This window comes from Aspergillus tanneri (assembly GCF_003426965.1).
Source record: "Aspergillus tanneri strain NIH1004 chromosome Unknown AapTan_3_pilon_pilon_pilon, whole genome shotgun sequence".
Lineage (NCBI taxonomy): Eukaryota > Fungi > Ascomycota > Eurotiomycetes > Eurotiales > Aspergillaceae > Aspergillus > Aspergillus tanneri.
Genome location: NW_022984630.1, coordinates 2,404,156 through 2,415,964, shown reverse-complemented (window position 1 = coordinate 2,415,964; position 11,809 = coordinate 2,404,156). Strand labels below are relative to the sequence as shown.

Below are 11,809 nucleotides of genomic sequence, written 5' to 3'. Positions count from 1 at the left end.
TCCAAGGCATTATATGAATATATTTTTAGACATAAAAAAGAGAGAAAAAGGCCAACAACCATCCGTACCATCCGCGAGGCAAATTCATACAAAGCGTTCTTTGGTGGATCTAACGTCTGAGCCCGATTAGGCTGCGGTCCGATTGCGTGTGGAATTATGTCATCAGTAATCTGACAAAACCAATGATACCTCCAACGTCGGGCTACGCTTGAGCTCCCATTTATCTTCAACGTCAGAGCTCCAGGTCAGCGCAACAGAGCCAGCTCTTACACAATACCACCTTTTGTATTTCTGTATAAAAAGGAATCATTCTACTGTTCTATCTTGCGAGCCTGCTTTCTAGTCACTCGCAGTTTCCTTGTTTCCCGGTCGCCTTGCCAGTTGAAACGAAGGCGCCCATGCGAACGGGACTGATAGCAGGCTACTCTTTCCCAACGACCTCTACTGCTTGAGATTAGCTGCAAGCTTTATGTCCAATGTATTGTTTCCCCGTTAGCGGCCATGTGCTTATGCCAAGTGAATTCGATAGGATAGCTAACAAGGTTGCTCCTTAGAACCCTCCCACCTTCCCAACTTCATTGCAGTAATCGACGGAGGCACTGCACGACTATGGATAGTTCAGGCCCAAAAGCCATTCTCACCCCCGACAACTTTCGACATGTGCATGAGATTTCAAGGGCAACCTCGCCAGGGGGTGAGCCTGCAGGAATGAATGGTGATAGTGATCCCAAAGCACGGGTTCGACCTCGAACATATCCATACTTTAAATACCTTCCATATTCATGCGAAGGTGAACCTGAGAGGGAGCAAAATCTCCGGGAGATATTGAGCCAGCTCTACGTCGCAGTCGAAGCTGGTGATTTTAGCACAGGTGCTGTACACTGGACGCGGGAACTTAGAGGATGGCTGTCGCTTAAGTTTGATCCATCTCGCAAAGATCGCATTAATCTTGTGAAGCTGTATTATGAGCTTTCTCTTGCCCCGGGAATTGACCCTGGTGTCTCGGAGCGATTCGCCAGCATGTTCATGCTTCTCACCAAGTGAGTGAATTTTTGATACTTGTTATTTATTTGTTAGGTCGCTAACGTCAAAGTAGGCGCAAGCATTACCTCCGACCTGTTAAAGATCTAGTTTTGGATTGGAAACCCCTATACAGAGAGTTGAAAGCTTTTGTCCTGCCTACGGAATCTGGCCTCGTACATTCAACGAATTTGAGGCGGAATGTCAAGACCCTAACCAAGCTCTGCGCATTCATTCAATTATATATTGACCCTTGCGAGGTGCCAGCTATGCTAGAGGAATTTCTCCCCCATTTCACCGCATCATTCTCCGAAGGCGCATTTGTTGTTGTTGGCTTGATCAATCAGCTACTCCCTACATCCCCCCCACCGGAATCTAGAGAGGATTTACTGCCACAAAATTTCCTACCAACTTACTTCCACCTTTGGTCATTGGTTAGCCGATCCAAAACTTTTGACATAACGTTCCTTGACTTCCTATCTCGCCTGTCCCGGGACTCGTTGCCCGCTGGCCATATTCCCTTCTCTGAATATGGCATTTTCACTAAGGAACAGTCGTCGCTTATTTTCACGGCCATCCTACGGCTCCTAGAGATTCCTGTGGGGCAGTCAACTTCACCATACAGTGCTCTTGTGGATATTTCATCAGGACTTGGTATCATGCTTGACCGGGACGCGCGAAAGCATCCTGTTGCCCATCACATCGCCCGATGGATCATTATGTCACTTTCGCCGGCATGCCTTGATTCGGAGGAGTCAATTCTCACCCAACTTGAAGGGCTAATTCAGGCCGTGGAGACATTCTTTCATCCTTCCAATTCTGGGACCTGGACGAAAACCTTGGCGCAGTTGGTTTACTATCTAGCTGACTTTTTCATAATGCGTTGGAATCGCGAGCAAAGTGGCGAGATGGAAGTTCCAGTAGAACGGAGGCTAACAGAGCCACTCAAACGTCGTTTTGTCCTGTGTCTGCGCGAGGTGATATTCATGGGAATATATTCCAAGAGCGGCTCGGCGATGAGTTTCTCTTTATCCACACTGCAAAGTTTGGCCTTCCTGGAACCACACCTCATCCTTCCTGGTGCTTTGCAGAGGATATACCCTTCTCTTCAGGGTCTCGTAGAGGTTCATCGTACGACATCTTCGCTCCGTGCCCTTCAGGTTCTTGCACGAATAATCTCAAGGACGAAAGGGTATCGCTGCCACATGACAACTCTATTGGGACTCGCATTGCCAGGCGTTGATGCCAATGACCTTGAGAAATCTCTTCATGCTTTGTCATTCATACAGTCAGCATGTTATAACATTCCTTTAGCTGACTTGACAAAGGGAAGGGAAGATGTTAATTCTAATATGCTTGCTGTTCAGTGGATAACTGGAGAGATGGAACGCATGGAAGAAGAAGGCGTCGAGGTCAAGTTGAATTATGATACGGACTTGGATGATGAGACCGAAGAAATGATTCTTCGCTCTTCAACATGCGGATTCGCCGACTTTATTGTCTCTTTCTTGGGTCGAGTCTTTACACTCCTGGAGAATCTGCCAGATTCGACTAGAGTACGGAATGGAGCCCCTGAAGAGAATATTGTGAACACGCTTCCTGCAACGTTTATGCCGCTGCTATCGTCCCTCTCTCCAGAGTATTACGACATTGCCCTAACCAAGATTGTTGATTTTGTATCCAATCATGTGATCCACCAAGCCCGTGATGCAATGGCCTTCATTTGTAACTCCATGTGCAAGGCCAATCCCGAAAATGCGTTGAAGCGTTTTATCCCGGTGCTGACACAGGCTATTCGTTCTGAAATCGACGACAACGGGGCGGGCTCAACTAGAACCACAGGAACTGACGTCCTTCCTCGTGATCGTGGCTTGGTGTGGAACATTAGCATGCTCAGCATGTGTGTCGTCCATGTTGGAGACTCCGTACTGGCTCACAAGAAAGAACTATTCGATATCGCTGTGTATATGCAACAGAAATGTAGGGGCATACCAACAGTTCACATCTCGAATTTTGTCCATCATCTACTCCTAAATCTCACAGGAACCTACACGGCCGATTACTCGTTGTATGAGCCCGAAATCGTTGCTAATGGTGTACACCCTGGGCTCTGGGGCTATAAACCTGACCCAAATAATTTGACTGTAAAGTGGCATGTTCCAACACGCGGGGAACTCGAATTTGCCGTTGAGCTCTTCCAGAATCAAGCCCAGACCGCGCTTACACGGCTGACTGCCTTGATTGACGACACGTCCAGTGTGAAGCGAGATGGGAGCGGCAAGGACTGGTCGGATGAAGTTATTAGGAATCTAGTTCTACTTCGGCTTATCCTCTCTGGTATCTCCGTGCTTTTCGATCCGAAAGCTGCTTCAAAGACCAAGGAAAACGGAGTAAACGGAACGTCAAGTGATGTCGATATGGTAGATGCTCAGGATAATTCCGACGAGAGCGAAGATTCGTCGCTCGACAGTTCTGATGAATCCACCACCAGAGAGACATTTACCTACCCCACTGGTTATCCATTACAGGAGGATGAACCCATGTACAACACGATTCATGAGATTCGTGAGAGGGCAGGCTGGATCCTTCACGGAGTGCATAGATTCTTGTCAGACAAGCAGGAAGACGATGTACCATGCTTTAGTGCCCTATACTCAGCCTATCGATCGTGGTTTGTCGATGTCGGTATCGAAAGATCCGCTCGTGTTCTAGACAGGGTAACACGTCTACTCGCCGCCGACATTCACCCCTACAAAATGAGTGGTACCCGCAAGGATTATCCGCGTCCTTTGCTGATTCGAAGAGCCAATGTATACCACCTGCAACGCCTAAAACATAACGCAGCACCGCGACCTAGGTCTCGGCTGGATGAGATCTTGCTCCTAGATATCGCTGAATCATGCATTTCCCTCTACACAGAGACACGCCGCAATGCTCAAAGTGCAGGGGAATCAGCCCTCAAATCTATCTGGGGCTCTCGACTACTTGTCATCCCACCTTTGCTTAGAGCCTTGCAAAAAGGTGTCAAAGAGAGTGACTACGCACGGATCAAGGGTTCTTTGTATTCTTTGCTCCTGAGCAGTGTCGCAAAAACCGTCGGACGTCACTGGAAATATGCGCCTGGTTTGATCAGGGCTTTCATCGATGCGAGTGCGGTTGACAAACCATCTGTGCAAAAGATTTGTTCGGGTGCACTGTTCCAAATTATGGACTACGGCCGGCCTATGGAAAGGGTAGCTATCCTTAACCAAGACATTATTGAAGCAATTGCTCCAACGGAAGATGTCCAAGATCAAATCACACAAAAGCGCAAGGCACTCGGAAACAAGCGAGCCCTTATTGAGCAACGAAAAGCCGACTTGGCTGAAGAGCTTGTCAATTTAGCCAGAGTATCGCACTGGAAGGTTGCTAGCCGAGCCGCGACTATTGTTGTTACCATGGGCCTTAGATTTGACTACGTTGCGAGCGAAAACCTCATAGATCTTGTGACGCAGGGGTCTATTGACGACCATCCCGGTCTACGCGGCATGTACTCGCAGGCGCTAATCGCTCTGTTCACTTTGGTTGATGTGCGGGCAATCTGCAGCCATGATTATAAAAACTATGTCTTAGGCCAGCAGCATTTCCCTTCGAAGATCAATGTGGCCACAAAGCGATATGAAAAGGGTTGGACCCAGGAGTACCTATCTAGTTTTGCTATGCCAGAAGCAGAATACTATGTTGATCATGATTTCCCTGGGTGGCTTGTCTGGGGGGATAGCATACCTGCTTACAAGTCGAACGTTGCACGCGATATTGAATACGATGAGGTGGAATGGAAAGTACGGACACATATGGGCAAACAATTCGACCGAGCGTGGTTTGCTAAATTTTTCATGTATTTGAAACAAGAGCCACGAGACCCGACTGCTGATAAGTTCCGAATGCCCTGCGCGATGATGCTTCTATACGCATTTGAACTGATGCTCCGAGACGGGCTTACGGCTGCCACGTTCAAGGATATTCAGGAAGAAATCGCGGCTGTATTTGAGGACGGTAGCGATAAACATCAGCATAGGGCAACTGCGGAGATCCTCGGCGCCTTGGTGAGCTCTGTCACAGACACGAGCGTGGAGAAGCGGACCTTGGTGTGGGAATACGCTTTCCCAATTGTACGGAATGTTTTCACTGATGGGTTAACGCCTGAAAATTCCGGCTATTGGACAACGTTTCTTCATATGATCCTGCAATGCCGCGATCCGCGCCGGGCCTGGCCTTTGGTTGACTGGCTTGCAAGCTTCCGGCTGGATATGACCACGAATGCTGCTTTCAAGGAGAGCTCCAAAATCAATCTATTACACCAAGCCATTATAGATTCGGGATGGCATTTCCAACTTGAGAAGCCAATTATTGAGAATTTCCTCGCGCACCTTGACCATCCGTACAAAGGAGTTCGTGAAGCCATGGGCCAGACCATTGCAACGATCTGTCGCACAAGATATCATGAGTCATATGCGGATGTTCGCAGTCTTCTTGAAGCACAGAAAGTATCCTCTTCGGTTGGTACATCTCCGTATCGTCCCACCGAGGCATTCACAGCGATGATGCATGATGTTTTCGACCGGATCGAGAAATGGCGGCATGAGAGGACTCCAGGTCAGCAAACGCCGTCGAAATACACTTCGGGAAGCAAGACAGTTCTGCTGTGGCTTGATACTACGCTTTCATCCTACGAATGCACACAGCTCGTGCCCTTTTTCCCAAGCGTATTCACAGGGCAACTGTTACATATGATGGATGTAAAAGAGGACCCAGAGCTTCAATCATTAGCCTACCACGTTTTCCGTCATCTACCTAACATCCCGTACCCTGCCGAACAAAGTTCCGAGTTTATCAAGTCCCTCATACTCATAGGGCAGACTTCACCCTCATGGCACCAGCGTTTGCGGGTTATGATCAATATTCAGATTATCTACTTCCGCCGCCTGTTTCTACTCTCCGTGGCTGATCGCCACAAGTTGTTTGAGTGTGTCGCGAACATGCTAGAAGACCCTCAGCACGAAGTGAGGGTTGGGGCATCGGCTACCCTGTCTGGAATGATCCGTTGCTCGCCGGTCTTTCTACGGGATGAAATGGTCAAACGATTCAAGGAGCGTTTCACAAAAATATTGGTTGGCAACCCCCTTCCTAAGAAGCCAAAAGTTCTTCGTTCCGGCTTGTCCTCGCCAGCCTCCTCCGGCCCTGGCACCCCAACCCCTGAACATACACGGCTCGTTATCACCAGGCATGGCGCAGTTTTGGGCCTCGGTGCGCTGATTCAAGCTTTCCCATACAACAGCCCACCTCCAAGATGGATGCCTGAGGCTCTTGCTACACTGAGTGTTCGTGCCGCAAGTGATCCGGGCATTGTGGGATCGAGTGTCAAATCAATCATTAGTGAATTTAAGAAGACAAGGCAGGACACCTGGCATATTGATGCGAAGGTGAGTAACCGTCTATTTCATCTCTGAGCCAATGTGAGCTGACTGTCCATGATAGGCATTTACACCAGATCAACTGGAGGATCTCTCTGGTGTTCTTTGGAAGAGCTACTTTGCCTAGCCAATGTAGAGAGGAGAAGCACATCGATCCAAATACATAGAATTGAACTTATTCATTACTTATAGGCTGAAAAACTACCCGTTACGCTTTCTTTCCGTTGGACAACATTTTGGACCTGACAGGATGGATGGGTGGATTGAGACGGGCCATGGATTGGGAGGCAACGTTAGAGTGTATACAGCGATTTTCTTGCTGGACTATTCTTAATAGTAATCAACTCCACCTACACCTTCCTGCATAGAACAAGTCAATCAATCCATCGTGAAATGTAATCGAGTCTAGCCGCAAACCATTGTGGCTTAGCTAAGCGACTCATTTGTTAGTTAGATCATGTGACTAACCTGCGGCCACGCGGCAACCGAAAAGCATCAACGGATCCTAGGGGATTGTCTCCTGCAGCACACTGCTCCACGCCAGCCTCGGGCTTTTATATTGTTATTTAACAACTTTAACGTTATTTTCGGCTTATTTCAGTTCCATTCCTGTGCCTACGGTGAAACGAAACTGCTCAAGGCAGCCTTCCTTTCACCATGGCTCCAAGGGACACCTTCTTCCGTTCGTCGGATATGAGCTTGACCCAGCTCTATATCGCTAATGAAATCGGACGGGAAGTTGTCAGTGCCCTAGGAGAGCTTGGCCAAGTTCAGTTCAGGGATGTAAGTTCTTGTCATACCAACTTAGGCAAAAGACGGATACCCGGACTGACTTGTGTGGGTACACTTAGCTCAACCCTGACACCAATGCCTTCCAACGTACCTTCACCAAGGAGATTCGCCGCTTGGATAATGTGGAGAGACAGCTACGTATGTTGCTGCACTTTGATGCGACGGAGTCCTGAAAGGGCGAAAGGGGATATCAGCTGACACAATTCCAGGATATTTCCTTTCCCAAATGAACAAGGCAGGCATTCCGATGAGATCCTCAGCTGAATTTTCGGATACGTTGGCCGCTCCATTGGCATCCGAGATCGATGAGCTTGCTGAGCGCAGCGAGGGGCTTGAACAGAGAATTGCTTCGTTGAACGATAGCTACGAAACACTGAAGAAACGCGAGGTGGAGCTGACAGAATGGCGATGGGTGCTGAGGGAGACTGGTGGCTTTTTCGATCGTGCCCACAGTCACACAGAGGAAATCCGTCAGTCGTTTGACAATGATGAAGCACCCCTCCTTCGTGACGTGGAACAGCAACCCCAACGAGGTGCAAACGGTGAAGCGCAAGGCCAACAGTCATTCCTCGAAATGAACATCGGATTCGTTGCGGGTGTGATTCCTCGGGACCATATTGGTGCCTTTGAGCGAATCCTTTGGCGGACGCTGCGCGGTAATCTGTACATGAACCAGTCGGAGATCCCTGAGCCCATTATCGACCCGACCAACAACGAGGAGACTCACAAGAATTGCTTTGTTATTTTCGCCCATGGAAAGAACATCATAGCCAAGATACGGAAGATTTCTGAGTCCCTCGGTGCTTCTCTGTACAGTGTCGATGAGAACAGCGAGTTGAGACGGGATCAGGTCCACGAAGTGAACACCCGGCTGAGTGATGTGGGCAACGTTCTGCGCAACACCAAGAATACACTTGATGCGGAACTTTCTCAGATTGCTCGGTCCCTTGCGGCTTGGATGATCATCGTCAAGAAGGAGAAGGCTGTTTATGATACGCTCAATAGGTTTTCGTATGATCAAGCAAGGAAGACCCTCATCGCGGAGGCGTGGTGTCCGACAAACTCACTGCCGTTGATTAAGTCAACCCTGCAGGATGTCAATGACCGTGCCGGGTTAAGTGTGCCTACCATCGTCAACCAGATCCGGACCAACAAGACTCCACCTACCTTCGTACGAACCAACAAGTTCACGGAAGCGTTCCAGACCATTGTCAATGCGTATGGTATTCCCAAGTACTCCGAGGCCAATCCTGGATTGTACACTGTCGTGACGTTTCCTTTCCTGTTCGCCGTCATGTTTGGTGATTTCGGCCATGGTGCTCTGATGACCCTGTGCGCTGTCACTATGATCTTCTGGGAGAGGAAGCTGCAGAAGACTAAACTGGATGAACTGACATATATGGCTTTCTATGGCCGTTATATCATGCTGATGATGGGACTTTTCTCTATGTTCACTGGTATCATGTACAATGACATCTTCTCGAAGTCGTTTACCATCTTCCAGAGTCAGTGGAAGTGGCCTGACCACATCGAGAAAGGGCAGCCAGTGGAGGCGACATTGAAAGACGGCTATCGTTTCCCTATTGGAGTTGACTGGAATTGGCACGAGGCCGAGAACTCGTTGCTCTTCACTAACAGTATGAAGATGAAAATGAGTATCATCCTGGGTTGGACGCATGTATGTGGACCTGAATCTATTGGCGTCCTGTTTGATGAAAACTAACAGCCCCACAGATGACCTATGCTCTTTGCCTGCAGTACGTCAACGCCCGGCATTTCAAATCTAAGGTAGATATTATTGGTAATTTCCTCCCGGGCATGATCTTTTTCCAGTCCATCTTTGGCTACCTCGTCATCACCATCATCTATAAGTGGTTTGTTGATTGGGGGGCCAATGGTAGGTCGCCCCCTGGTCTCCTGAACATGCTTATTTTTATGTTCCTCTCTCCTGGAACCGTGGAAGAGAAGCTCTACCCACACCAATCAACTGTCCAAGTGATTCTGTTACTTCTCGCTGTCGTCCAAGTGCCCATCATGCTCTTTTTCAAGCCTTTCTACCTCCGTTGGGAGCACAACCGAGCCCGCGCCCTTGGATACAGAGGCCTCGGTGAACAATCGAGAGTCAGCGCGCTCGATGACGAAGGTGAGAATATGGATGGCCGGCTCTCTGGAGCTCGCGATAGCATGGCCAGTGATGGCGAGGGTGTTGCTCTGATTGCCCAGGACCTCGACGATGAAGAACATGAGGAATTCGATTTCTCAGAGATCATGATCCACCAGGTCATCCACACCATTGAGTTCTGCCTAAACTGTATCTCCCACACCGCTTCCTACCTGCGTCTGTGGGCCCTGTCTCTGGCCCATCAGCAGCTATCCATCGTTCTGTGGGATATGACCCTTGGCGGCGCTTTCGAGCAAGAGTCTCCCACCATCCGTGTCATCATGATCGTCGTCACCTTCTACCTGTGGTTCACGTTGACCGTGGCCATTCTGTGCGTCATGGAAGGCACTAGTGCTATGCTCCATTCTCTCCGTCTGCACTGGGTGGAAGCTATGAGTAAACATTTCATGGGCGATGGAATACCCTTTGCTCCATTCAGCTTCAAGATACTCCTGGAGGAGGATCCAGTCGATTGATTTAGTCTATACATTCCTTTCTTGCTCTATTTCATTCTTTTCTTTTTCTTTTTTTTTTTTGGATTCATCTGTATTGTACTCCCAGAGAGAATCAATTGGACTGTTTAGACATCGAGACCTTCAACATTAGAGCTGGGCTGCTATACTGTCAGATGAAATATCAATACCTCGTGTATATATCTACTATTATGTATTCCTCATAAATTTGTCTGGGTAATATTTGGTGTAGGGGTTTAACTAGAAGTGAGTTGTGTAATTTGGAGATGGGTTTATTGTGTACTGATTTCCAAAAAAATATATTAATTATCAATTTTCTGCTCCGTAAAGTATGCGAAGGCCACTCAGTGGTTCTTGCACCTTTTTACCGCTAAAAGCTAGCACCAAATCAACGTCTTTTTGCATTCCAAATTGCTCATATAAACTTGATATGTTTTAAATACATGATAGTCATAAGCCTAGTTCCAGTATAGCCACATGGTCTTCCACCTGCTGTTTATGTACGCACCACATTAAATAACACTCAAATCCCGGTGAAACAAAAAACCACAAAACTCCCTACCAGACACCGACCGTGAATGCTGCGGAAATGAAGGCATCTATTTCTTGTGCTTGTTGTAGGTGTCAATGACCCTCTGCACCTCATCCTTCGAGCCGAGGAACACTCCACTTCGGTCGTGGATGTACTCGGGCACGACTTCCAGAAGACGCTCCACCCTCGAGTTGACGGCCAGACCGCCGGCATTCTCGAAAATCATGGCCATGGGGGCGCACTCGTAGAGAATCCGCAGCTTACCCTTGGGGCTCTTCGAGTCGGCAGGGTAGGCGAAGAGTCCCCCGTAGAGAAGGGTTCGGTAGGCATCGGCCACCATGCTACCGATGTATCGCGAGCTGTAAGGCTTCTTACCCTCTCCTGGGAATTTCAAGGAGTGGAAGACCTCGCTGGTCCATTCCTCCCAGTACATGCTGTTACCCTCGTTCACAGAGTAGATGGCACGCTTCGCGGGGAGTTGCATGTTCGGGTGGGTCAGGATGAATTCACCAAGAGAGTTCTCCATAGTGAAACCGTTCACACTGCCATTGCGCATAGTGATGACCAGCTGGGCGGAGGCGCCGTACATGGTGAACCCCGAGGCCACCATCTCTGTTCCAGGTCTGAGAACATCCTTGGCGGTAACGGTTTTGCCAGGGCCTAGGATTGAATCAGGGAGCTTGAAGATACCGAAGATGGTTCCAACCGAAACGCCAGCATCCAGGTTGGAGGAGCCGTCAATAGGGTCACAGACAACAGCATATCGGGCATTGGGATGCTCGTCGAACACAATCACCTCTTCCTCTTCCTCAGAGATAAGAATGCGACACTTTCCCGAGCCCTTCATGGCAGAGATAAAGATGTCATTTCCGATAACATCAAGCTTCTTCTGGTCATCGCCGGTGGTGTTCGATGATCCCGCCAATCCAGTGAGGTTGATCAACGATGCACGACGAATGTAGTAAGCGATGGACTTGAAGGCGAATTGAAGAGCGTGGCATAGCAGTCTGTTCTTGAATGTTAGTTTTTGTTCCTTTCCTTTTCTTCTTTTCTTTCTTTCTTTCTTTCTTTTTTTTTGGTAGTGACGTACGTGAAGTCACCAGTGGCTTCGGCCACTTTCGCCTGCTCTTCAGTCAGGAATCGGGTGAGGGTGACGATATCAGTGTTGATGTTCTCCTGTCCCACGGGGGGAGCGCCATTACCGTTGGAAGACATGATGGTGATGTGGAGGAACTATAAATGGAAGATGGAAGAGGAATTGCAGTTCAGCTGTTCACTGATAAGGTGGTAAAAGGAAGAGATGGTTTGGGGTAGAAGCAGTTTAAAGAGTAGCCGACCTCGGTTCAGCGGAGAAAGCAGGAATCAAGCGGGATAAGAG

At 48.6% G+C, this 11,809-nt stretch overlaps 3 protein-coding genes across 3 annotated transcripts; 2 read left to right on the top strand and 1 right to left on the bottom strand.

Annotated features, from left to right (window-relative positions):
- Positions 1–609: 609 nt before the first annotated feature.
- ATNIH1004_004598 (proteasome activator BLM10) lies at positions 610–6,600 on the top strand (the record flags this gene model as incomplete). The annotated part of the gene is made up of 3 exons (XM_033569268.1): positions 610–1,040; positions 1,097–6,482; positions 6,538–6,600. 3 exons carry the CDS (start codon positions 610–612, stop codon positions 6,598–6,600), a joined length of 5,880 nt encoding a protein of 1,959 aa, XP_033428074.1.
- Positions 6,601–7,130: 530 nt separating this feature from the next.
- Positions 7,131–9,902, top strand: VPH1 (H(+)-transporting V0 sector ATPase subunit a; the record flags this gene model as incomplete). The annotated part of the gene is made up of 4 exons (XM_033569267.1): positions 7,131–7,256; positions 7,325–7,403; positions 7,475–8,943; positions 9,000–9,902. 4 exons carry the CDS (start codon positions 7,131–7,133, stop codon positions 9,900–9,902), a joined length of 2,577 nt encoding a protein of 858 aa, XP_033428073.1.
- A 596-nt stretch (positions 9,903–10,498) lies between these two features.
- fbp1 (fructose 1,6-bisphosphate 1-phosphatase) lies at positions 10,499–11,646 on the bottom strand (the record flags this gene model as incomplete). The annotated part of the gene is made up of 2 exons (XM_033569266.1): positions 10,499–11,438; positions 11,522–11,646. The coding sequence occupies 2 exons, from the start codon at positions 11,644–11,646 to the stop codon at positions 10,499–10,501; spliced, it is 1,065 nt and encodes a 354-aa protein (XP_033428072.1).
- Between the last annotated feature and the right edge of the window lie 163 nt (positions 11,647–11,809).